Source organism: Cyprinodon variegatus, unplaced genomic scaffold (genome assembly GCF_000732505.1).
Source record: "Cyprinodon variegatus isolate N-32 unplaced genomic scaffold, C_variegatus-1.0 Scaffold16, whole genome shotgun sequence".
Taxonomy (NCBI): Eukaryota; Metazoa; Chordata; class Actinopteri; order Cyprinodontiformes; family Cyprinodontidae; genus Cyprinodon; species Cyprinodon variegatus.
Window position 1 is genome coordinate 1522184 of NW_015150469.1, and position 26392 is coordinate 1548575.

The following is a 26392-nucleotide window of genomic DNA, read 5'->3' on the forward strand; positions in this document are numbered from 1 at the left end:
AAAACAGAATTCAGTGTAAGAAATATTGACACAAAGCTTAAAAATTTGTTTGTATTTTTTATTTTTTTTTTTTTAGGTTTTTACTCCTGATTTCTTACCGGAGCAGGTGTTGTCCTCCAGGAGCTGTCTGTCCCCACGGCAGCTGCAGTTCACGCGTCCATCGGATGTGGGGAGACACAGATCCTGGCAGCCGCCGTTATTTGTTCGGCATGGTGAATACTCACCTGGGGAAAAAAACATTGAGTTTTTTTTTGGTTGAATTATATTAATGAGACATTTTTCTCTGCATAGAAAGAAAGTGCTCAGTGGAAACTTCCTTATGCAAAAAGAAAAAAAAAAACACACAACAAATCTCTCTTCCTAGATAAATATCCAATCGAGCCAACAGGAACAATTTCTCGTGTGGTTTTGTGTGTTTTAGCTAAAAACGAAGCCATTCAGGGAGATATTAATTCCTTTAACTTTTTGTCCAGTTTGTTTTGTTTTTTTACGACGACTACTGCCGAAGAAGAGCCTCCTTTAAAAAAAAAAACCCCGTTTAGAAAAAAAGATAGAGAGAGAGCTGCCAAAAAATGAATGAAAGAAATGGTTGGTTAAATTGGGCCGGTTGAAAAAAAGGGAATTAAGGGTCCAAAAAAAAGCATTGAAATAAGGTAAAAGAATACATGGAAACACTTTTGTTTGGTCAGAGAACAATTAATCAATAATTTGGGCTGACGAGTGCTCATTTAAGCATTGCAGCTGTCATCTAAAAGAAGCTGGACTAAAATTAGCAGATGAGTAACGTTCTAACAAATAACTGTCACAAATGAATTGACATCTGCCACGAAACATGTTAAACTTCAGATGTATATGCAGCACAGAAATGCTCCTTTTAAGAATAAAGTAACTGTCAAAAATAATAAATAACATTAATATTAATATCCCAGGAAGGATAATAATAAAATCTTTATTGACCTAACAATTAAATACTGAAAACCATTACACATGAAAAATACTCAAACATTTATTAAAGCATTTCATTATAAACCAATAGATTGATGCAAAGATTGAAAATATATCAATTTTTTACTCAGTGTAACCACAGAGTAAAAAAGCAATAACATAAAACCCATTATCTCGACTCATGTTCATTGAATTAGTGCAGTAATTGATACTCACAGCTATTGGTATCATTAGCCACGGCAATGATGCCCATAGGCTGCTGAGGGATGTCGGCACGCAGCACCTTCATGTCTCCTCCTGTAAACTTGTCGGCCCTCAGGACAGCCCTCCTCACCCAGTCGGTCCAAAAGATGTAATCTCCATAAACAGCCAGACCAAATGGATGAACCGGGTCGTTCTTCAACAAGACCTGGTGCATGCAATTTTAAATGTTTATTGTAAAGAATGTGTTTCAGTGTCAATGCAGGATCACCTTCTTTACAGATAACATGGAATTAAAGAGTTCCCTTACATAACGGCTGCTGCCATCGTACTCGCAGCGCTCAATCTTGTCCAGAGTGGCATCTGAGAAGTAGAGCTTCTCAGCCCGGTGATCTATTGCCAGGCCGTTTGGAGTTTTAATGTCAGTCCTAATGATCTGGATCACATTGGCTCCATTTAGAGAGGCTCTCATGATGCTGGGATTAAGCTCGTTCCAGTTTGTCCAGAACATGAGGCTGTGGTAGCAAACAACAGATGACATGAATTATGAAGCATATCTAGGAAAACTTGTTATAAAAGTTGTGGCTCACTGGAGTAGAATAAATAAACTTGTAAAATATCTGACACAGCTGACTCACTCCTGACACTCGTCCAACACGAAGGCTCTGGGGTGGTCTTCTCCAGACATTGTTACCACAGTGTCGCGGTTATAAGCCACAGAGCGGCTCTGATCCACAGTGTGGCGAGTGATGGTGGAGGTGGTGTAGCTGGTCCAGTACAGTGTGTCCCAGCCTCTGTGGTATGCCAGACCCTCAACTGACCCAACATCTGGGACACAGAGAGAGAATGAGTAGATATCATTGTTTTAATACTACAAATATGTTCCGAAAATTCATTGACGCAAGAATTTCTAATAACGTTTAAAAATTGTACATAAAAATAAAAAAAAAAATCATCTGAGATGTTGGTTTCCTTAGGTTTCCAACAGTGAAACTAATGAATTGAAAAACCCTGGGGGTAAAATTTAGGGAGCACAAAGACAAAAAAACCCTTTGGTGTGGTTTTCCCCTAACCAGGGGAAAAAGAACCATTTGATCTGATCCAAAGGCTGGATGAGTACATGAACTCTGCATTTTCAAGTGGTGTGTATTTTAATCCTAATCTAACCTCAGTACTCAATTTTTTAAACTGAAATATGCAAAGTAATTCAAGGTCAGCAGCACCGACGTTGGGTAGCTGACTTTTGCTCACCTATTATAAAATGTATGTTTGTGCATTGATAGTTTCTAAACATATATAATAACCATCCGATTATTTAGTTTTTGTAAAAAAAAAAAAAAAAAGTTTTTTGTATTTTTCCTGTCTTACAATGACTCATCATAACAGTTTGTTCCCCACAGTTTCTTCCCCACTGCCATTAGACTGCTGAATGTTTTGTAAAATGGGTTATTGTATTGTATTTTATTATATTTATTATATTTTATCATTATATAAAAAAATGTTAGAAGTGTAAATTTACAGTCATATGTTTATATTGCTGTTTTTATAGATTTATTTATTTTTTTTAAAACTATTTTTCAAGGCTGCACTTTAAAAAAATGAAATTGTCCAGAGAGTTGTTCCAAATGAAATTTATTTTTGTTTTAAGCTTGTGTAAACAAAATGACAAATAAAATCTCTCTAAGTCATAAAAGCGACACTGCATTGGCTGTTGCAGTTCCCAGTAAGTCTGCTTAACATGACCTGCTGTGAGGAAAGCCTTATGGAGGGCAGCTGAAGCACCACTCCTCAAAGGATACGCTGTTAAAAGGGAAACCACATCAAAAAGGAGAATGCTGTAAATGATTTCCTCTCAAGATAAACTGGAAGTACACTGAAACAGAGGTCGAACTACTATCAACGAGTCTTATCAAAACAGAGAAAATAACTAGCCTTACTACAGCATTTCAGTTCATGTGGCTTTAAAATTATTTTTGAGGGGAACAGGAAGAGGGGTATTTCAAGATTGAGTTTATGTGATAAACCAAGAATATATTTTTTGTTTTTGTTTTTTTATCTGGAGAAAAGTATTATTGGAGATAAATTGTCAAAACATCATATAAGTTTTATTACCACGCCAACGGTTTGTTGAAGCAGCAAATTAATTAAGCCCCTGTATTACCATTGACCCGATTTTAATTTATCTGTTTAGTTTCAGCAGCAACAACAACAACAAATCTATAGTTTATGGAAATATAAACTGACACTAGCAGAGACTTCTAAATGGTGGTCATTGTGATTGACGGTATACCATCCTGGCTGAGATAACAGATGCACATTACACACAAACAGCCTAAGCAGGGCATTTTAAGCATTTATGACCACCACTTAAACCTTAAAAAATATAGCACCAACGATTAACGCTACAGTGAATCTGGATACCCTCCCCAGACCACACCCATTCTATTTCAGGTACTATAACCAGGTCCTTATCAAACCTTTAGAAACCATTAACCTAGATGTCTTTATCTGGGAAGGAAACTACATAATTTCAATGGGAGAATTATCCTCAAAAACAAAAAAACCTATGGTGAAAACATTATTTTAATTCGGAATAACATAAAAGATATGCAAACTAAAGTATTGAACATAAAGCAGTGGCTTCAAACTGTCTTTTTTTTAATTACACTGGCAACAGCATTTATGACCACTTACAGCACACAATAAAAAAGGTTAAGTCACTGTTTGCTTTTAACTGAAAGTATTTAATTGCAACATGATCTACAATTCAAAAAAGAATTCAATGTGGGTCACTTTTCAAGGCTGAATACTTCATGTTATGAACAAACCAAAAGATGCCCAACCAAATCTTATTGGTGTTTTTCCAAGCCCAACAACTACATTTTCAAATGACTGAACATAAAAGAAAGCCTGAAAAGTGCCTTTCATTGTTTACGGATGAGACTGTAGTTATATAATCATACACTATGCTCTGCCCTCCCATTATCTACATTAGAGCTCAGCTCTTGGTTACAGAGCAAACAGCGCAGAGGAACGTGTTGAGAGGAATACTGCCTCTCCAGGATAGAGCATTTCACAGTCTCAGGAGGAGGACATCCCCTGCTTCATTTTTAACTATTTTTATATTTATTTGTTGTTAATCTTATTGATTAGCTGGAGGATTCTGCATATAGTCGAAGAACCGCATGCTTTCTGCTTTAGTGAGCACTTCACATCAATTAGCATTGACCGTTTTTCAAAGACGATGAGGACGAATTTGTGCCCTTATCTGGTTTCAAGAATCAATCCAGCTGCAGAGGAGCTGCAGACATCTGACTTTTGACCTAATCAGACCTTCTGGGATAAAAATTTTTGCTGGGACTCTTCATCATCTGGTGGATATAAAATGCTTATATATAATTTTCTTACCAAACAAGTGACTGATATGAGGACATCTTATCATCTTCAGAAAGAAAGGACTGAAAAGGACTCCACCATGAAATCTCTGTCACTCAGAATGACAATTTAAATGTATTTATGCAGCAAAAAAGATATTCCTGTTAAATAATATATGCCTCTAATCCATCCCTCTTTGTGAAAAAAGTATAGATGTTAACAGAGAGGAGACCCATTCCATCCTAACAGCTAATCTAATTGCTATCATTATCAAAGTGCTGGCTGTCTCAGTGAGGTGTAATTATGTTTGTTCAAATAGGCTAGAATTGGACAAAACAGATTAGTTACCCACATACTGCATCCCATTTGGATGTCTAACAGTGACAGCATATTGGATTGAGTGGCTTTTACTGGAACTGCATGGAGACTACTGGGCTGCGGATGAATAACAGTGTTAACCAAATAAGTGAAGGGGAAGATGTGGATATGATTAAAACTTTGTTGCCCTTCTTGGATGGGTTTATCCTGCTGAGTGGGCTGATTGGTCAAACCCTGGTGATAATTATTCTCACAAGCAGAAGGAAGAAAGAAAGTCAGCCCCCTCACGGTACCGACACTCTGCTGCTGGCTCTCTGCGCTGCTGACCTGTTGCTCCTGGTCTGCCAGCCCTTCCATACCTTTGCTATCACACGGGGCGCCTGGCCTTTTGGCAGCTTCCTCTGCAAAGCAATCAGCTTCCTTGGAGTCGCCTGTTCGACTGCCTCTGGGTTCACCCTGGCAGCTTTGGCAGTAACCCGCTACTTTATAGTGGTGCATCCCACCTGGAGCTACCGTGCAAGGATGAATAAGAGAATCAAAGTCATAGTGGCTCTGCTCTGGATCCCCGCCTCTGCTTTGGCATTACCACAGTTTGCCTTCCGCACAATTTCATTTTCCAACACTGTGTACTGCTTCGCCTTCCTTTCCGACCTCAGCCGCATGGTCTACAGCATCGCTCTGTTTCTATGTGGCTTTGCTCTTCCTTTAAGCATAATCGTAGTCATGTATGGGAAAATCTATTGTTTCCTTCAGCACACTCGGCGGATAGGGAATGCCCCACAGCTGGAGCGCTACCAACGGCAGGTCACTCACACCTCGGCTCTCCTAGTGTTGGTTTTCACTGTAATGTGGCTGCCCTCCTACATCCTCATGTTCTCCATCATCAGTGGAACTCCAACCGGCTCGCCAGGCTTCAACACCTTTGCCCTCCTAGCCAGAGTCTTGTCTTCCTCCGTCGCTGTCGTCAACCCTGTGCTGTATGGTTTTATGTCTCAGAAGTTTAGAAGAGATTTGGTGGAAATGGGGAGAAAATGCTTGGCCAGGTGCCAGAGGTGTCTGATGTGGTGTTTTTGTTTAACAAGGCGGGACGCAGTCCGGCCGTTTAAGCAAGATACTAGCTCAGAGAGAGCCTAAAACTTGCTCTGTTTCAAAATCAACAAAAGACTAGATACAATGGAAGGAGATAGTAAATGATTGGGAGGATTTTTTTTTGTTTTTCCCATTTACATTTATATAATATGTGCAATATTTTTCTGTTTTCACTTTAAAATGTTTTTATTGAGGAATAATAATAATAATAAAAACAAACTTTTTTTTGTTTTTTGTTAAATCAATAAAAATTGATAGTTGCAGCCATAGTACTTTTTTTTTTTACAGTGTTTTTAATAAAAAAATAAAAAAGATTCTTTTTTTTTTTTTTTTCTAAATCATAGATAGCATATTATTGGTAACCCCGTTCTATTTTTTAGAAACTCTAAAACATAAATGCAACTAAAGCAACCTCTTTTTTGTGTACTTTTTCAAAAGCTGAACTGCCTGAACAGAAACCTTCAAATTGTAACCACTGACTTCCTGTTTTATGACTGTACAAATAGGACATGACACAAAACCTCCTCATAATGGGCAAGACAGGAAAACCCATAAACGCATCAGGAAGTAAGATATGTTTTGATGTTCACAAAATAGAATGAAAATTTTCCATTTGTATTATTCAGTTCTGCAGCCAAAGCACTAGTTAAAAGCTGAAAACAACTTAAACCATAATAAACAAGGCTAAACACGGTTTAGAGTGCCGTGTTGAGGTTGCAAGCTCTGTATACTACTTATCGGATGATAAGCAAAAGCCATGTACTAGGCTTTCTGTAGTATCATTAAAAAAAGGTTATTAAACAATTCTGGGACTTGAACAGGAACAGTGTTTGTTTGGGAAATTATGCCTAGTTTTTAGTTTCTGGACAAACTCCCAGCTTTGGTTTGGTGGGAAACAAGTACCTATTTTTTTCTGTAGAGACCAAAGATTCAGTTGCTTCTGTAGAAGCCATTGGATCTTTGTTAGAATGCATGGTATTACGGTCTCTTATTAACAGCAGGATATGTAGTAAAAAGTCGGGTTAAATCTGCTGGAAAACTAAAGAAATTAGAAATTCAAATTTCAAAAGCCATATAGCCAAAAAACACACTATCATCTTAGTCAACAGACTTGAATCCAAAAGAAAATAAGCATAGAATATTGAACATCTAGTTAGATGAGAGGACTGGATCCCTCTTGCTGCTTGTATTTATTTTTTTGCCACTTGTCTCTAAATGATCAAAGAGAATGTCATTAAACTCAAGCCAGAACCACAAAACAGGCTTAAATGGGAAGGGAACTGCCCTTTTGTTTAGTTTTTTCTTAAGATTTTTCAACACCTATCCAGGAGTCTTTGTGAATTCTGTCGGCTTGCAGACAGAATTATCATCTGACTCCTTCAGTGCTCCAATCTGCATTGGAGCAATGATGGAGCACCTCCTCCTCTGTTCAGTGATTGGCTTTTCTCTTTAAGAAAGATGGCTTCCTCGCCCCTCTTTCAAACAATCTGTCCTCTCTGTCCAAAATGCGAACACTTTGGTCTTGGAAGGCGTGTCCTTTCTTTGTGAGGTGCAAGTGAATAGCTGATTCTTGCCCAGAGTTACTGGCTCTCCTATGCAACGCTGAGAGGCAAAATTCTTGATAAATATTATGCAAGAGATATAACTTGTTATAAATCCACATTTCACAAATTTTTCTCGCCTGTGCTTTCATTTCTCTTTGTGATCTTCAGCATTTCTGACAATAATCCCTATCTGGTAGGAGGCTTCTACTGCACTGAGACCCCATCCAGCAGGCTGAATATTACATTGGTGTGAAAGTTTAAACTTTTGACACTTGGAACCAAATAGCCCGCTTTCATATATCAAACCTTCTGGAATGAAGATAAATCTTTGATATATAGTGCCGCCCTTGAACCACAGATTTTACCTTTGGTTGTTAAAAGTGCTCAAAGATTCATTTAAACTGTATTAAAGGGGATGAAGCAGAGCTTTGAATTATGGCTCCACTGCTATCTTATTTTGTTCAACTGTGAGGCTTTTTCTTTTGAAAGAAAAAAAAAAACATTGAAGACTCAGAACTTACTGTCCACCACAATCTTGCGATCAGAGCCATCGTCGTTGATCTGCTGGATGTTGCCAAAGTGAATGTCACTGAAGAAGATACGGTTGGCTCCCTTTCCTCCGCCGCCGTGGTAGTCGAAGCTGAGGGCAATCACGTTCTTCATGTGGTCCGGGTCCTCGAAAGGTTTTATCGGCGCATTGAGGTTGGTCTCATCAGAGAGGTGTATGCTCTTCAGAATAGTGCGCTCCGAGTAAAGAAGGTATCCGTCGTAGTCACGGCAGCTTTTTCTGTCCTCGGCCAGCATGCCGTGGGCGCAGGCACAGGTACGCTCCCCGTTGCCACGGTAAAGACACAGCTGTTCGCAGCCGCCGTTGTTTTCTTTGCAGATGTTTGTGCCTGTGCAGAGGCAGAGTCATTCAGGTATTAAGCAGGAAATTATAACTAAGGATTCTTTTAAACATGTAGTCAGACCATAGTACGGCTATTTTTACCTTGCTGTCTGGCCCTGTTGAAAACTTTGATGTCTTTCAGTTGAACACCAATGCCTGTCCTGAGCTGCACGGCATCTGTAGCATTGTCTTTACTTCCTCTCTTGATGGACCCATTGGCGTGAGTCCTGAACCAAATACAAGATATATTTAAAATAATACCCAGTTTTTTGTAATTAATTCAGTATCTTTAAGAACAAAGTTCACCTGTCACTCCAGTAGATGTATTCCTCAAACACTGACACAGCAAACATGTCCATGTTGTTGCTGGCCAGCACCAGCTCTCTATTCTCCCCTGTCTCTAGGTTGATGCGCTCGATCTTGTCTGTTCGAGCATCGCACCAATAAAGCAGACCTTCCTGTGGTGCAGAAAGATAAAACCATGACTAAGTGGTCAGGGAAGCCATTAAAAATGTATAATATTGTCAAAATAGATGTTTCCCCTTATAGATTTTTTCTATTTTTTGCTTATTTCTGTACATTTCTTATTTTTTATAACAACTTAGAGATAACCAGAGGTAAATAAAAAGAGTTAGTTTTCAAAAGGATGATTTCACTTAATAAGGAATTAAAGTATCCAAATCAACCCTGCCCTGTTTAAAATTAGAATTACACCTTTGCCAAATCTTGGATTAGGATTACTAACATTTAGTTGGATAAACTAAATCTGATTACTGAATTTTATGTTTACTCAGGCTGTTAAGATGCAGCAATAAAATTCTATGTCCAAAACATTTCATTGTAGAAGACTTTTTTTCCATCAATATATACTGCTCTTGAGTAAACTGGCTTGTTAATAAATAGTTGATTAATTCACAGACATCAAAATTAATCGTTAGGATGCCAATCTTTCTCTAAAAAAAAGTGAAAACATTTATGTAGGCCAGTAATTGATATAATTTAAATAATGTTCAAAAAAATGTTTAGCAAATATAAATAGCTCCCGAAATTATAAAATTGAAATAAGCTATTGTCATAATAATTAATTTAGTTTGAAATCAGCGACCATTATAATGTTCCTGTCACTTTGATCATTGATGGAAGTTAAGCTACTTTAATGTAAAAAATCCTTAAGTTTAATTAAAACATTAGAAACAAATAATAAATCATTTTAAAAAAAAGTTTAAGCAACCAAAATCAATTTCATTGATTAATAAAGTTTTACGTTTGTAAAGATTTCATTTTTGGAATTTGGGGCTTTTTTCCCCAAAATGGGCTCCTTGAGCTTCCATGAACCAGAATGACAACATTTATCACTTTTTGTTCTTGTATATTACCTCACACTGCAAAATACTGACTATATAATATTGCTTGTTGCAAACATTCAATGCGTTAGATTTCTATTGTTTGTTTTAAAACATCACCGTTTTACAAGGTTTCAAGTCTTGAATTTCATTGCCCTTTAAATTAAGGTCACCTCCCAGAGAGGAGAACTGAAATAAAGGGTTTTTTTTTTTCAAAGTAATGTCCTTTGTAGTTCTTATTATGAAACTTCAGGGAGAAAAAAAAAGATTAGTAGTAGGACAAAAACGGAGGTTAAATATTCAAGCCATATTGCTCAGCCACAGGAATGACATTGTTTTGATATCATGGATATAGTCTAATATATACACCTGTCTGCTAATTAATGTTAATGGTTAGAAATATAAGAAAATACTGATATTACAAAGTTTGTGTCAGTTTTTTTGTTTTCCACTTATATTTTGCCATTTTTTTAAATAGAAATAGGAATGACTTCATGACCACCAGATATAATTTTAATTACATCATCTAAAAGCAGCCAAATACCCAGTCAATTATGAGAAAAGAATAAATGAACAAACCTTAATGTTAACCTAATCACATCTTATAATAATTTAATAAAAAAATAAACATAAATCAAAGTTAGCCAGCTGAATATCCAAAAAGAGCACAAGTAATCCATGTTAATAAAAAATAAGATTACTCTATTTTCAAAGAAATCAGTTATTGCTGAATACACTCCTTAACTTTTTTGCTAATAAATGTGGAAAACATTACAATAATCTAATGTATTAATCTGTATTAGATGTATCTAGCGGGCTGTGTTCTTACAAAAACAAACTGCTTGCAGAATAAAGTAAAACTGTGATTTTACTAGTTTTCACACCTCATAGTCGATGGAGATCCCATTGGGCCAGCTGATGCTCACATTAACCAAGACCAGCCTCTGGGAGCCATCCAAGCGGGAACGCTCAATACGAGGGTACTGACCCCACTCCGTCCAGAACAAATACCTGTTCACAGACACACAAGAGGCTGTTCAACTGAACACTCAGGTGAATTATAGACCTGCTGCTTCCTTAAGGCAACCCTGTGACATAAGAAAGATTGAGTTAAAGATTTGGTAAGGAGGCTGACCCTTTCACTGGGTGGACAGTTATAGCTCTGGGTTTGTCTAGGCCCTGGGAGATGACCACGTAGCGGAACGAGCCATTGAGCCTGGCTACTTCAATCACATCAAAGCCCTGGTCGGTCCAGTAAATATTCCCTAGAAAGGCAAATTTTTACAAATCAATTGTGTTGTTAATTTGCATTTAAACTACTTGAGTGTCAAAACAAAATGAATAAAAAGTGTAGAGGCTAAACCTGCTATCCAGTCAACGGTTATCCCCTCCACTCTGCCGATGCCGTTGGTCACCACATCCTCTCTCCACGTCTGATCCCTCTTTGCTCTGCTGATGGTGCTCAGTCCCATGTCCACCCAGTAGATGGTGTCATTCTCTGCACAGGAGATAATCACAGCTCTCAATGTCACCCCCAAGATGGGCCCTCTATTTACTTCCATCTTTAAGTTCTTCTCACCAGCGTGGAAGTCGATGCCAACAGCCAGAGAGGTGCCAGACACCGGCACCAAGGCGTCAGATTTGTCTGCCGGGTCGAGAGGGATTCCCCGAATCCCCTCATGAACAGAATAAAGTAGGAAAGATCCCATCCCTGCTCAAACGGAGAGAACCGTATGTTTCAGATAAACTTTTAAAGAACAAACACACATTAAGCATCTGTTGTTGTGGATTAGCTTCCTACCCTCACAGGACTGCTGTCCTGTTTTCAGGCTGTATCCAGCTGTGCACATGCAGGATCTTGTTGTCGGGGAGGTTGGCAGACACAGCTGTGAACAATCACCGTTGTTGTTGCTGCAAAGGTTTATACCAGCTAAAGGAAAAGGAGATAAATTATACATAATTTATTCATTTCGCTTATTAAACTAAATATTTCAACCTCTGTCAAAGTTCTACTTCTGACCTTTCTGCACGTCCTCATCATAGATCCTCATGTGCATCATGGGGGAGGTGTTATTCCGCAAAACCTTCCAGTTTCCACCATCCTTTTTGTCACATGTTCCAATCTGGTCCGTTCCCTGATCTGCCCACCACAGCTTGTCTCCTAAAGTGATGGAAATTTATGCCCAATGTTCTACATGATTCTAGACTGAATACAACCAAAATCCTGATCTGATGGTCAGATTTTCTGTCTTACCCATTATAGCCAGAGCAGTCGCCTTGGTAAATTTGCCTTTCACACCCTCCAGGATTTCCAGTTTAGATCCGTCCAGTTTGCACCGGTTAATGGTGCTGTTACCTGAACTGATCCAGTAAAGCTGCTTCTTCTCATAGTCAATGGAGAGTCCTGGGAAAATAGAAATCAATTCACAATCCAAGTATATCTGTTAAAATAAAAGTTTGTGATGATTTTGAGCTTGACTGCCTTTAACCAATGGCTGACTGCTAAGAATAAGTCTGATCTTTTTCTGATCAGTAAATGCAACATGCCCTAAGGACTGCAGGGTTGATACTATTGATGAAGGAGGAAGACTCCTTTATTACTGGCTTCACTTAGATGTTTAAAATGACAAAGAGATACAGAGTTTGAGACAGAGACGTTTGAAAATGGATATATATTTTATGTTCAGCTGAGCGATGTCTGTTGATCATTTAGTTACAAGAGATCAAGACTTCAAGTGGATAACAGGAAGGCTGGTTGTATTGCATTAAAATTAAACTCTTTTGTTCTTATAAGAGTTAATCCTGTCACACAACAAGCATTCTCTAGGGCAAGGGTTTCCAACACGCTATCCCCAAGGTTATCTGTGGCCTTCAGAATAATACTGTGTGGCCTGTGAGTTAATGCAACATTTAAAGGGACAAATGAAGCCCAAAACCCCCCTGAAAAAAACATGTTCTGGTCTGATAAATGCAGATATTCTTTTCTTTAAATTTACTCTCAATTTTATTTTAAGAGATTACAACACAAAACATCCTGCTTTACTGGAAACACATTATTTTACACTAAAATAAAATACTACAGTAATTTTTTGCCTCTTACTAAAATATATCATTTTCAGTTCATTTTTGAGCCAACACCAACAAGTCAACCTTGAGTCATATTTTATTTTTCTATTTAAAGCTTTTTTGGGTGATTTTTGTAGCAACTTTCATTTTGATACATAAGCCAAAAAAATGGCCTCTTATCTAGGACACATCTAATCTAGAAATGACACGCAGAGACTGGTTTTTAAGGGATGGAATCTGCATTATGGGATTCAAACAAGTACTTTAAATGCCATCTGCATTATCACCAACAGTAAACCCTGTTTCGCTTAGACAGTTTTCTCACACACAATATGTGATGTCACACCTGCCCATAATATAAATATTTGTTCATAGACGAAAGGCTAGAAAAATAAATTCTTACATTTTGTTCTAATATATTTATAGTATTAATACAAAACCTGGAATAAGCTGCAATGTGTATAAGCAGGTAAAATCAACGCAAAAAATGAAACAAAAAACAAAGAAACTAGAGATAAAAATCATCACCAAATGTATAGTTAATATAATTCATAAATGATGGGGAATTTAACAAAGTTTCTGTGCTGTTTCCTAGTTACTTTATGTCTGATAGCTGGTAAAACATGAGCTCACCAACTGGGCCTTTCTGATTGGTAAAAAGAAGGGTCTGGTCACTTCCATCCATGTTAGCCATGCTAATGTTGTCACCATCAGTCCAGTATAGCTTCCTAGAGGAGAACACATATTTAACCTCCATCAATTAGTTATTTTAAAACAACCTTGGTAACTGACATATAGGTGGCACTTAATCAAGAGGAAGTTGGATTTAAGATAACAAGACAGTATGGATTTGATTAAATGAGAAGAAATCCATTTAAAAAGTAAGACCGAAAAACTTAAAACTTAACAGTTGCTTTTAAGTCAGGGAAAAGCCAATAGAAACAAATGATGAAATGACTTTGGTTATTAGACTGAATTTAATCAGATAGAGCACTCACCCCAGTAGAGGATGAACCACCAGACAGTGGGGCTTATCTAACCCCTGGACGACGGCGTTCTTGAAAGACCCATCCAGCCTCGCCACATTGATCTGCTTCTTATTAGCATCATAGCTGGTCCAGAACAGGTTCCTGGACACCCAGTCTACTGCCAGGCCATGGGCATTAGGAAGGTCTTGAGAGTTTCAAAAAGAGTAAATCAGATTCCGGGGTATGCAACAAGCTTATAGTTAAACATGAATTCTAATGTCCCTCACCAGCAGACACCACAGTTTCCACTCCTGTTCCATTAATAAAAGCTCTTTTGATGGTCTGCGTGCGCACATCTGACCAGTAGATGCGGTGCTCCACGGCATCATAATCCACCACGGTCACATTATCTATGTCCGGCACGGTAAAGGAGATGATGTAGTTGTAGTAAGGGTTGTCAATGTCCACGCCTCGGATCTCAATCTGTCTAGCGTAAAGCAGGAACTTGCGGGACTCTGGAAATCAGATATATGCATAGATATGGTGAATAATCAAACAGCATACTTCAAAAACAAACACTTTTTGCTGCATTCAACATTTTCCACCCCCTTTTATGTCTCGTTTGCTTTTGCTTCACAACTGTTGGTTATAGACAGATAATTTTAATGAAATATTTACATTTCTTTATCACTATGATCATTTAGCCACAGCAGGATTGCCATACTATTAGGAATTAGGTTTATATTGGAACAAATATTCATATCACAGTTTTCAATCCTAATCCATAATCTTCTGAAACTAAAACAACCTTAAATGGCCATCATTTCATGTAAAATAAACACAAATAATAAAAAAAAAAATGCTGTGAATGTAAGCCACGGTATCTTCTTACCTTTGCAGGTGCGCTTGTCTGCCTGAAGCTTCATGAGGTGGGGGCAGGCGCAGGAGAAGGTTTGGTTGAAGTTGATGAGACACAGGTGGGAGCAGGGGCCTTTACCATCACTTGTGGCACATGGGTTTGGAGCTAAAGGGAAGGGAATAAAAAGCACATCTTAACATTTTACAAAAATTAACTAAACTGTGAAAAGAGTTGGATAGAGTATGACTGTAAAAACCAAAGTTAATCTATCAGTGTGCACTTCAGTTTTAATCCACCCCATGTCAAATGATACCGAAATCAATCACTAGGGATCTTCCTGCTGTTAAAAGGGGAAAGATTGATGATTTCCATGAGGAGTGGTTACAGCTTTTCTACCATCTATTATTCTTGTTATTAGTTTAAGAACTATTCCACACACTGGAATTGGGGATCCCTAAGCTGTTTGCAGCCGGACCTCAAAGAAGCAATTTGCTGTGACAGAGCAGAGTCAGAATTGACCATCCTTTTGCCATCTCACCAACGCTGCTCGGCTTTCAGATTAACATGTGACATTTATCCTGCAGCAGCACGGTTTTGTTTTTAACCAGGTCTGTGGAGTAATGACGAACAATAAGGGGACTTTTTGCTCAACAAGGCGGCAGCAGGTGTCCAAATTGAGCCTGTGTGAGAAAACAACATGACTCACACCATGAAAAGGTCAGCTGTTATTTGGGGATTTAGGGGCCGTGAATAACAGGCTGAGCAATGGACTGTCAGTTCATCGCTTTCTCCTTTAAATGAAGCTCAACTTGATCAACAGAGAAAGGAAAAATCAAGAGAAAACTGATTCTATAATGTTTTGATTTTAAGGGGCCCTAAATATAAATGCTTGCTTTGTTTTCCAGATTACCATTTATAAAGATAAAAGGAAGGTTTATATTGTTTTTTACTCAGCTTTATTATTAAGGAGTAAGTGTAACATATTACCAAATGACAGTTGGGAAAAGTGAAACTGTAAAAACTATTTTTTAACAAAGCAGTAGTGAATGTATTAGTAGTGAAACCTACCCAGAGGTTGTCTGGAAGGGTGATAGACCTGGAGGTCAAAGGGCTGCGTGTTGGTGCGCTGGACAACTGTGACGTTGTGACCGGTCCATTTATTGGCTTTAGCGAGCGTGTTTGTCCGCCAGTCGGTCCAGTAAACCTCTCCTCCGTACATGGTGACAGCAAAAGGGTGGGACAAATACTCATGACCTCTCAACACCTCAATCAGCCCAGAGCCGTCGTACTTTGCAGAGTAGATTGCGTCCGACCTGAGGGAATCGCAGAAAAGAGTGGGCCGTCAATCATTATCATCATCATCTTTCTATGCCTCATTAAAGAAACTGAAGATCATCTATGGTGATCTACACTAAAAACTCAAAGGCAAATGTTACCTGGCATCAATCCAGACAATACGTCTTTCCATGTAGTCCACAGTGAGTCCATTGGGCCAGCCGCCACTGCCCGTCTCCCTGTGGATGGTGCGCCTGCCTTCACCACTCATGGATGCTGCCTCTATCCTGGGCAGACTAGCATCCCAATCCGTCCAGAATAAAATTCTGCAATGGAAGAGTTGTAAAATAAGAGGATGCAGCATTTAGAAAAAGAAACATCTTTCTCCTGATAGGTCTTTAAATTCCAGTACTCTGTGAAAGTTTGAAACGACCAAAATTGATTTACAATTATGTGCTGATAAATCAGACAGTTTTTTTTTTTTTATCATCAGGTCTTTAGATTTTCTGAAGATACGGGGAAAAACAGGAGATATGTGTTGTAAATGTTTCTGATTGCAGAAAAAAAACAAAAACAATGCAAAACTTAAAGGTTGTTTAGGTAATGGCGAAACTTCACAGATGCCTCATGCTACAAGATGCATTCCTTTAAAAGGAAAATCTTTTGCTTCAGAAAAAAAAAAAAAAAGATAAGTCATTACCTTACAAAATATTAGTAAAGTTTGCTTTTCTGTTTGAAATAAAAACATTTAGCTCAGATTGTACATTTTCTCTTAAACATTTTGTGTAAGTACTCGGATGTTTTAGAACAGGTGTACTTCACATCCCCTTTAATACATTCTCACCCGTCTCGTGGGTCCAGTGCAATGGCCCGGGGATGCTCTACTTCTCCAGCCAGTAGGGTGGTTCTCATGGTCCCGTCCAGTTTGGCCACCTCAATCTGGTCTAGATTGCTTTCCACCCAGTAAATGTTTCCTGCTATCCAGTCCACAGCTAGGCCCTCTGGGGTGGCCAGGCCATACTGAATGACCACCTCGAAGCTAGTCAGGGCTGATCAGACAGAGAATGAACAAAAAAAGAAAGAAAAAAAAGAAGATCAAGGATCGGGGGCAGAAACAAACAAAAACATTTTGCAGTGTTTAGCATTCCTCACTCTCATGAAAACAAGGGAAGTTCTGACTAATGTGGTAGTCTTTCCAACCACCGAAAATGAGCCTCATGTGTCAACGTTCACTCTCTCCTTAATGATTTTCCAGAAACAATAGGATGTTGTGCAAAACAAAATGCAGGATGATCATCTAAAGATGGTTCACCAACATCTGAAGACCTTTTTAGCACCAATAAGGACACAACCTCTTTGCAGAATTAATATTATTCTCACAATACAACTACATATATCCACATGGCTGCATGGCTGTGTACCTAAAGTGACAGTCTGGGATATTAGAGCATTGATTAGTGATGGAACCAAAATGTGAGAGAGAAAAGATGGGATTTACAAGCAAAATGCTGTTTGGAGAATGGCATGGTTCCATAAAACAATCCTCAATGGGAAATTTGGTAGTGGGAGTATCATGCTGTGGGATGCCTGTTCTTCACTAGGAAGGAATTTGGATGAAACTAAATATAGAAGATTCCTGTAGGAAACTAGGAAAGTTCATCTTCTAACAGGATGAGTCTAAAACATACATCCAGAGCTATAATGGAATGTATGAAAATACACGAGTACTCTCATAAACAAATACATGGATTCCTAACTGAATATATTTATGTGTGAGACTCCAATTTTACAACAAATACATCAAATACTCAAAGCAACATAAATACATGCAAAGGGAACTCTAAATTTCACATTGAAAAATGTCCTCTCTATTTAGCTCTAAGCACTGTTCACTGGACACTGAAATGATGACAGCAAGCAGCAGGAGCTCATCTGTGAGCTGGTTGTCATGTTTCAAGCTCATAAGGCCTGTGGAGGACTTGAAGAGCTGGGAAGGTGAACAGAAAACTTCTGTTCCACCCACAGTTTCCCACATAACCTGATGGCTCTTGTAACAGTCATGCACCGTGAGTGCCGAGACAAATGGGAAGAGACAAAGCCTTCCATGTCCCCTGAAGCGCAGTAGTGGAAACACAACCTTGATTGGCAAGGAGGCCTGGGGAAAAGCTGACCATGACCTGACAGATTTATTACGGGTCGCAGAGTGCTACCTTTGAACAGAGACTCCTTAGATTCCAGGGTATGAATGAAGTTACTGAATATTTTCACAGAGTTCCTAGGCATTTTTTATTTTAAAATGTCATTGTTGTCTAGACTTAAATTTAAGATTTCCTACTACTTTAAACCTCATTTGTCAGGAATTGGATGGATGGATGGATGGATGGATGGATGGATGGATGGATGGATGGATGGATGGATGAATTGGATGGATGGATGGATGGATGGATGGATGGATGGATGGATGGATGGATGGATGGATGGATGGATGGATGGATGGATGGATGGATGGATGGATGGNGATGGAATAATTAGCTGCTTCACCTCCGTTTTCAGACAGCTTCCCCCTATAGATCTTGTCCTCCACTACATCAGTCCAGTACAGGGTGCTCTGGTTAAGGTGGAAATCCAAGGCTATGGTGTTCCTCAGGCCTGGTACCAGCACACTGAACTCCCCCTTGTGAAGGTCAATCCTTCTGATCTCATGTCGATTTGAGAAGATGATGAAAGGTTTGAAAGGATCTGCCAAACGAAAAGTGTACGCTTAGTTTCATCTTAAAAACATTTAAAGATCTTCAGCCCTTCTAATAGAAAGAGAGAAGCACTATCCATCAGATTACAGGTCAACAACCATTACAAATTACAAGCTTTGAGAACAATTTTCTTCAATAAAATCCCAGCTTTGGATGGGTTTTTTTATTTTTCTCACCAGAACTTTTGCAGCTTTCCATATCTGCTTCCAGCTCCCAGCCCTCATAGCAGGAACACTTGACTCTAGATTTCTCCTGTTCACACTTCTGGCTACATTTTAAGTGTTTGGCACAAAAGCTTTGGATCTGGCAGGTCTTGTTGTCAGCTCCCAGCTCCATACCCAGGGGACAGGAGCACATGAAGCCCTCCCCAGGAATAATGCTGCAGTTGTGACTACAGCCACCATTATCCACTGAGCATAAGTCTGCAGGAAACACAGACGAGTCACTTAGAAAATCTGTAATTCGTTTTTTTTTTTGGCATTATACTTTTTTTTTTTTATTATTCTGTTTTCTGTTTACCGCAAAGCTTCTCATCAGAGCCATCAGGACAGTCATCAGTGCCGTCACATAGCTTCTCGGCGGGCAGGCAGATGGAGTCGTTGGTGGCACACATGTGGTGAGACAACTTGCACACCAGCGCCTCACAGTTTTCCTCGTCCGAGTTGTCCTCACAGTCGCTGTCACCGTCACACACCCATGCTTTGCTGATGCAGCGGGCTGATGAAGCCAGAAGAAAAATAAATGATTAATCTACTGCATACTGCGTTTCAGACACAGTTACATTTGTCTTCAAGCTAGAAAGTGAGATATATTCATATTTGGACATATTTCTTCGTTTAAAATGAACTCCTAACACAAAAAAGGTACTTTATGTCTTAAAATGATAAAAATAAAACCTCATTTGTTAGACTTCTAACTGCACTGGTAACATTTACGTATGCCCTCTCCATGACCTTAATCAGCTCCAGGAATCCTCACCAGAGTCTCTGCAGCTGAACTTGGCAGTCGTATCACACGTGTGGTTCCAACCATCACAATTGCTCTCATCACTGAGATCCATGCAGTCGGTGTCACCGTCACAGCGCCAGCGCATGGGAATGCACAGTGTATCCATCTGACACTGAAACTCATCAACATGGCAGCCACCAGGGGGGCGGGGTTCTGGAGAAGAAAGAAAATGTTTAGCTTTTTCTTTTTATCTTCTTAAGCTAAGTAAATGGTTAAATTAGCAGCACTGATATAGCGAGTTCTGCAAAAGTGCATATACCCCTTAAACCTTTCCACAATCTTCCCCAACACCTGAATTATATAATCTATTTTATCTAGATTGTAACTGATGGACCAAAACATTTTCCTAAAAGCAACTCTTTTGCAGTTATAGCTGAAACTCTTTCACAGTATGCCTTTACCAGTTTCGCATATTCTTTTTAAAAACAAAAGCTGCAGCCAAGACTGAATGGAGAGAGTGTATGAATATCGCTCTCTTAGTTTCACTACATATTATAGGTCTGGGATTAGTTTTTAACCTTTGAACCCTTGAACTTCTAGCCTTTGCAAATGTAATGAGCCAAGTCTACTGGAGCCCCTTATAGCAATGCCTGGCCTTTAACCTCCTTAATCCAACCATCAAATCAAACTAGCTTTCATGTCTCTGCTGAAGAGAAGCATCCCAACAGCATGCTGCTGCCACTGCCGTGCTGTGGTTTGTGGTGCTCAAATTTTTCCAAATAACTGCCTCTGGCCAGAATATTAAAACGTCTTGTTTCAATCAAATATGGCGAGAGCAGCTTCTTTCAGGGTAGGCAGTTGTACAAAAAAACTTTTTTTATTTTCATATGATAGACTAAAAGGTTAAGGGTGGGGTTGGCAACCACGTGCTACTTTAAAATTTACAGATCAATTCTGAGGACAATCTTCTGAACAAAATTTGATCTATTGTCAGAGTAAGTGAGATTTATTCAAAACATACAAAACCCATTTGGAAAATAAAAGGGACAAAGCACAAATCCTATCTCTTCTATTTCAAAACAATGCCTTTTCATGCATTGGTTTATTACACAGAATCCTGATAAAAATGCTTTATTGTTAGTTTTTGTGGTGTGAAAATGTCCTTAAAAAGGTTTTTGACACCCCAAGGCGATTGGCCAGACAGAGATTGGTCTATTACAGTCCTTTATTACTTTTTATTTACACTCCACAGACTCTCTCACTAAGCCAAATCAATTAGAACAACCTGCTGTTAAATGCAAAAGTAAACAAGGAGCACACCGACCAGTCACCTCATAATGACCAGGACAAACAAACTAGAAAATACTAAACCCTTAAATAATAAATGACTTTTATCAAATTCTACTTTTTGTTTCTTTTTTTAAATATGCAACAGATGAAGGAATCTCAAAACACACAGACGGAGAGGAGGACAGATTGCACATTAGAGCAGCAGGTCATGCTGGGCCTCTTTTCTGCATGCTGGGGCTTAACAGCAGTGAGCCACATTCGTGCTTGAATCACACAGTACGCACAGCATAGCGCACAGCAGCTCATGTTTGTGGGCCCACCAAAAGCAGAAGGAAGAGACCATCAACCCTGAGTTAGCGCCTCAGTCTGTTCAACTGAAACTGCGCAGCCGCCAAGCTGTAAACAGACAGGTCCTATCTCTGTAGCAGTCACAACATCTGTGAAGTCTGCAGGAGACCGTGAAAGAGTTTAATTGTTGTTTAACCGCAAAAGTTTATCACATCCTAAACAGAGCAACTGAAGAGGGGTTTGTTTTTGGTGGCTAATGAATAGAAGACAGCAAAAGAGTGACAAACACAGGAAAGAGCAAAAGGAAGAGGAAGATATCATCTTTGAGGAGTAAAATGCAGACAAATACAACAAATAATGAGATAAGAGCTCCAATCAGCTAAAGGAAAAATATTCTGCTTATCAACAAGCACCTTTGGGGAGTGGAGATTATGAAGAGTCAAAGCCTGTTATGCAATCCATTTCTTACCCCGTATGGTGCAGTTTGCATGAGTCTCGTCACTGTAATCTCCGCAGTCGTTGTCGCCATCACAGGTCCAGTATTCTGGGATGCAGCGGCCGCTGTTGCATTTAAACTGCACACTGGAGCAGGAGTGGCTGCAGCCGGCTTCATCGCTGTTATCCCCACAGTCATTGTCTGTTCAAAATAAAACACACAAGGGACTTTATTGTTGTTTTTTTATTGCTCATAGGGCTGTTGTCAAGTTTTATGGGAGCTGAAAGGACAAAGCTTGTCACCGTTGTCACAGCGCCAATTGATATTAATGCAACGGCCGTTAGCGCAGGTAAACTGGGTGAGAGGGAAGCATGTTGGGTAGGCTACGAGAAAGATACAGATATGAGACATAAAAATTATTACAGAATTATCATAAAACATTAAATAGTGTAGCAGAAAATTGTGATTGAGTAGCAGGTATTCACCACAGGACTCTGGCTCATCTGAGCGATCTCCACAGTCATCGTCCAGGTCACATGTCCAGGAGATGGGGATGCATCTGCCACTGGCACAGGGGAACTGGTTTGGTGGGCATGTGCGAGCTAGAAAACACAAAAATATCAGACTTGGTTTTATGGTACAGAAACTCCTTTTTTTCCCCAATCCACCTCCTCCCTTCTTCTATTTCTGCACATTAAAAACTTTTATTTGGTTCTCTGTTTGCCTTCAGCAGTGGAGCATAACATTACATTCAGCTACACAACATTTGGCATCAGTTGTGAAAATATATACTTCTAAGCTGTCATTTTCAAGCTGTAAGAAGTAATTGGCCCTAAAGTAGATAAATCCAATACATAATCTTCTAAAGCTTAAATTTTTCTACCATATGTTTTCCTTCCACTTAACATTCCACCATTATTCTAACAGTTTTTTAGTAGAAGCCATTTCCTGCTTTCCTTTTTTTTTATGGGGACATCAATTACTGTCGGCTAGACAACCGGCTGGTCTGAAGTTTTTCCCATGATGCTTTAAAGTATTATTCTAAATATGTCCTTTTTTATCAGCAAAAAGTCTTTATGAAAACACACTGAAGTACATACATGTGATATATCACACTGAACCTATAATATGTTATATTATTTTTTGAACTGAAAATAAACCTTTTAATAATACTATAGTTATCTCAAATGTACGTGGATGTTTAAATCTCCCAGAAACAGTACGATGGGGTTTTGTTATTACTTATGATATTAGAAAGGGATTTAAAGGAAAGGGATTTAAAGGAATTAAGATTTTACATTTAAATAAAGCATATGAAAATGATATGCCAATGATATGCGGTTGTTTATTGTAGGACATCATTGGGAAAGACTATTTTCAAGCTTACTTCTATCTACCCTGTTTGGAAATAAATTATATATGTAAAAACAAACAAAAATATTAAATTATTATTATTATTAAGTTGTCATCTTTTAAATAAAATATGTTTCCATGGAAACAAAGCTGTACTTAAATGACTCTCTTAAATACCAGAGCAGGTTGTGTTGGATTCGTCCTCGTCATTGCCGCAGTCATTGTCACCGTCACACAGCCATCGCAGAGGGATGCAGCGGTTGTTTTGGCATTTGAATCTGTCCGAGGGACAAGTGTGCTGATCTGGTGGTAGAATTTCACACAAAAATGAAATTCAGCTAAATAATTCAAGCATCATACACATAACATCCCCTTTGACCTCTAAATTCCTTTTAGTCCTTTAAATATTAAACTCCCATTAATTTAGGGCAGAGTTTTCTGGGGCAGAAATGCTTTATTTGAAAAGCCTACAAAAAGAAAAGGAAGAAAAACCCAATTAAGGAAGGGATGAAAAAGGAAAGAGTCATAAATGGGAAATAAAGTTAAGAATGCTGTAAAGACCAATGGATGCAAGGGGAAAATATATTAAATAAGGAAGGAAACAGGCAGGGAAGAAAAAAAAAGGATGAAAGGAAGCAAGACACAATGAAGGAAACAAGAAATTGCAGGAAAAAGGTACCAAGATTAAGGGAGGTAGGACACGGGAAAGAAAACCTGGGAAGAAAGAACAGAAGGAAGAAAAGGAAGGAAGGAAAAGTTGAAGAACACAAAGTAGGAAAGTAAAACTCGGAAGAAACCAATAGAACTGAGGAGACAGCAAGAAAAGGATAAACAGGATGATGATATAAGGTAGGAAATAACAAAAGGGAGGCAGGAGAAAAGAAAGAAAACAAAGGGAAGAAGGACGCAAGAAAAGGAAGTAAGAATAAAAAACAACCAAGGAATGAAGAATGACCAGGAACAAAAGAAAGGATACAAGCAAATGATGTCTGGTATCAGAAAGTTCACTAACAAAGTAAATAAATCACAAATAAAGTAAAAAAAATAATAATAATTTAAATTTAGACAGGAAATAAAGTTGGGAAATAGATTTATTTTACAAAGATTTTCTTCTTCCAAAAGACCCCAGACCTAAAATCAAAATCAGTTCTTTCCCATACTTTCTTAGAACCCTGAATTAATCATGTGTTTAAGCTGATAGCAAGAAAAAGTTCCAGGATAATTATAAGCTCTGGTTGGATTCAAGCTAATGAGAAGAAAAGTTGGCTCCTTGAAAACTACGTCACTCTGTATGGAAAGAGACAAATCCTGGAAACTTTGCTACATGCTCTGTCAGACTTTAAATGTAATTTTATTTATTTATGTGTTGCTCTGTATCCATGACAATGTTGTGGGGCCACATGCTTACGGCAGAGGTCAGGGGCCTCGTCGCTGTTGTCCAGACAGTCGTTGTCCCCATCACACTTCCAGCGCTCCTGGATGCAGCGATTGTTCTTGCAGGCGAACTCCCCGGGCTGGCACTTGGGCGGGGGAACGTAGGAGGGGTTGGCTGAAGATGAGATCAGGGTTAAGGCGGGACACAGATCATTCACAAAGACATGCATTAAACACTGAAGCAAAACAAAGTCTTTTTATCTCAGAAATTTAAGACTTGTTTTGGAGAGAAACATTAGCCTTTATATGTGTTGGTTTTAAGATCAGGCTGAACAAACCAGTTCTTTCACTCTCCTTTTTACATGTTGTTCAGATAAGCACAGAACAGCAATCTAATCACAAAAAGTGATTGCAGTATAGTGTTTCAATCATTGAGAAGCTTTGTAAAGCAGGTAAAAGATCTCTGTGTTGAATTTGTCCTAAACTGTTGTAATTTGTTGGACTATTTTCAGCAAAAGTCTTGGAAAAACTTTATTTCCAAACCAAAAAAGCAGCCTGGAATTCCTAGTCAGCTCCAGCAGAGTAATGGATTTCCCACAGCTGTTGCACTGCATCCCTATGCCATGTTCATCATCTGGTGAAGCAGCTAAGTACCTTTGCAGGTAACATTGTCGACATCGAGGATTTGATCGTCAGCGCAGCCGCAGGACCTGCCGTTAGGAATGGCGAGGCAAAGACTGCTACAGCCGCCGTTGTTTCCTCTACATGCATTGGTACCTGTATAAAGACGGAAGCAAAAGGAGGTTTTTACCTCTTCTTTTTAACAAGCTGACATTTTATTGTAGAAGAGTGGCTTACCTTGCTGCTGGTGAGCATCGTACACTCTGATCTCAAATATAGGAGGCCTCTCATTGCGAAGTAAAGTGACAGTTTTGGTGACCTGGTCCAGTTTGTAGATGCTACCACCGCGGTACTCGTTCCAAAACAGAAATTGTTTGTAGTGACATAAGCCAAAGGCATGGTTGAGCTCCTGACCCTCATAGACAACCTGATTAATCAGAAAGAAAGAAAGAAAGAAAGAAAGAAAGACAAACCCGTCATATTTAGAGAAAACTGAGCATACATTAGCATATATAGCATTATGATTGGAAAAAAAAAACCCCAAAAATATTCATTAAGAAGCAGTTGTGTTAATGAAGAAGCCTGGTTGACTTGAGATGCATTTGTTGGTGACCTAAATCAGCCCATTTTATGCTCAAAAGGCCCCATTTTGCATTCGGCTTATCTTTCAATTCATCCTTTTATAAAGGTTGTTGGAAATCCTCCATTATATTTCTAAATGTTGCACCTTTACCAAAGAGTCAAAAAAGCAGCTAAAGTTAAATATCTACTATTTCAAATCAGTTTATATTACAAAAAAGTCTGTCTCCTTGCAAACAAAAAAATAAAGAGTTCTAAAGCTAAACAATATTTCTTTGCCTTGGATTCATGTATGAAACATCCAGAATGTCAGGATGCGCTACTTGATAAATTATTCATTAGTGACTTGCATGCAAATTCTGCCTGTAATTGTGAGACTTTTGTAAATTTAAAAAAAAATTTGACTGTAACCATAATATCCGGAAATATAATTCTAATCATAAATTTCCATAAAGGAGCTTAACGTTGTTAAATATTTTCCTTTTCCAAAATATTTTGGAATCCCATTATTTTTTGTTCCTTAATAACAGAATCTGACAGTTGATAGGAGTTTATACCATTCTCTCTGTGGTATTGAGGTAAACCATCTCGATTCGGTCGTAGTAAGCATCCACCCAGTACAGGATGCCCTGAGGAATGTCCAGACTCAAGCCGTTGGGCCACAACACTGTTTTGCTGGTCAGGAAGACTTGATGGTGTGAACCATCCATCCAGGCTTTCTTAATCTTCCCTCTGTTGCTCTCTGTAGGATCCTCCTCCCAGTCTGTCCAGTACATCCACCTAGAGAGTAAGAAAAAAAAGTGATATATTCATATTAGACCTCCAAAAAAACAAAAAAATCATGCATAACTTTGATAAGTGAGAATATTTGATAGAACATT

At 38.7% G+C, this 26392-nt stretch overlaps 2 protein-coding genes across 3 annotated transcripts in view; one reads left to right on the top strand and one right to left on the bottom strand.

Annotated features, from left to right (window-relative positions):
- The window catches only part of LOC107091821 (low-density lipoprotein receptor-related protein 1-like), a 114514-nt gene that overhangs the window by 26643 nt on the left and 61479 nt on the right, over nucleotides 1-26392 (bottom strand). For both annotated transcript variants that reach the window (XM_015385999.1, XM_015385992.1), the window contains exons 13-45: nucleotides 26069-26291; nucleotides 25170-25359; nucleotides 24966-25088; nucleotides 24346-24486; nucleotides 23115-23240; nucleotides 22070-22186; nucleotides 21887-21967; nucleotides 21618-21785; nucleotides 19601-19783; nucleotides 19142-19339; nucleotides 18799-19044; nucleotides 18414-18611; nucleotides 16717-16921; nucleotides 16034-16198; nucleotides 15666-15910; nucleotides 14631-14762; nucleotides 14026-14253; nucleotides 13769-13943; nucleotides 13404-13498; nucleotides 11959-12108; nucleotides 11725-11865; nucleotides 11506-11634; nucleotides 11284-11415; nucleotides 11068-11202; nucleotides 10840-10969; nucleotides 10589-10715; nucleotides 8668-8819; nucleotides 8464-8588; nucleotides 7994-8368; nucleotides 1785-1974; nucleotides 1457-1661; nucleotides 1162-1354; nucleotides 99-224 (exon numbers count right to left, since the gene is read on the bottom strand). In XM_015385999.1, coding sequence (XP_015241485.1) covers nucleotides 99-224; nucleotides 1162-1354; nucleotides 1457-1661; nucleotides 1785-1974; nucleotides 7994-8368; nucleotides 8464-8588; nucleotides 8668-8819; nucleotides 10589-10715; nucleotides 10840-10969; nucleotides 11068-11202; nucleotides 11284-11415; nucleotides 11506-11634; nucleotides 11725-11865; nucleotides 11959-12108; nucleotides 13404-13498; nucleotides 13769-13943; nucleotides 14026-14253; nucleotides 14631-14762; nucleotides 15666-15910; nucleotides 16034-16198; nucleotides 16717-16921; nucleotides 18414-18611; nucleotides 18799-19044; nucleotides 19142-19339; nucleotides 19601-19783; nucleotides 21618-21785; nucleotides 21887-21967; nucleotides 22070-22186; nucleotides 23115-23240; nucleotides 24346-24486; nucleotides 24966-25088; nucleotides 25170-25359; nucleotides 26069-26291 — 5549 coding nt within the window. The remainder of the gene's footprint in view (nucleotides 1-98; nucleotides 225-1161; nucleotides 1355-1456; nucleotides 1662-1784; nucleotides 1975-7993; nucleotides 8369-8463; nucleotides 8589-8667; nucleotides 8820-10588; nucleotides 10716-10839; nucleotides 10970-11067; nucleotides 11203-11283; nucleotides 11416-11505; nucleotides 11635-11724; nucleotides 11866-11958; nucleotides 12109-13403; nucleotides 13499-13768; nucleotides 13944-14025; nucleotides 14254-14630; nucleotides 14763-15665; nucleotides 15911-16033; nucleotides 16199-16716; nucleotides 16922-18413; nucleotides 18612-18798; nucleotides 19045-19141; nucleotides 19340-19600; nucleotides 19784-21617; nucleotides 21786-21886; nucleotides 21968-22069; nucleotides 22187-23114; nucleotides 23241-24345; nucleotides 24487-24965; nucleotides 25089-25169; nucleotides 25360-26068; nucleotides 26292-26392) is intronic.
- Nucleotides 4255-6032, top strand: LOC107091840 (galanin receptor type 1-like). Its single transcript, XM_015386009.1, has one exon. The coding sequence runs from the start codon at nucleotides 4942-4944 to the stop codon at nucleotides 5971-5973; it is 1032 nt and encodes a 343-aa protein (XP_015241495.1). The 5' UTR covers nucleotides 4255-4941; the 3' UTR covers nucleotides 5974-6032.

What these genes read in the sequence shown, in the direction of transcription:
- LOC107091840 (XM_015386009.1), top strand. Translation starts at nt 4,942, where the DNA reads ATGGAGACTACTGGGCTGCGGATGAATAACAGTGTTAACCAAATAAGT.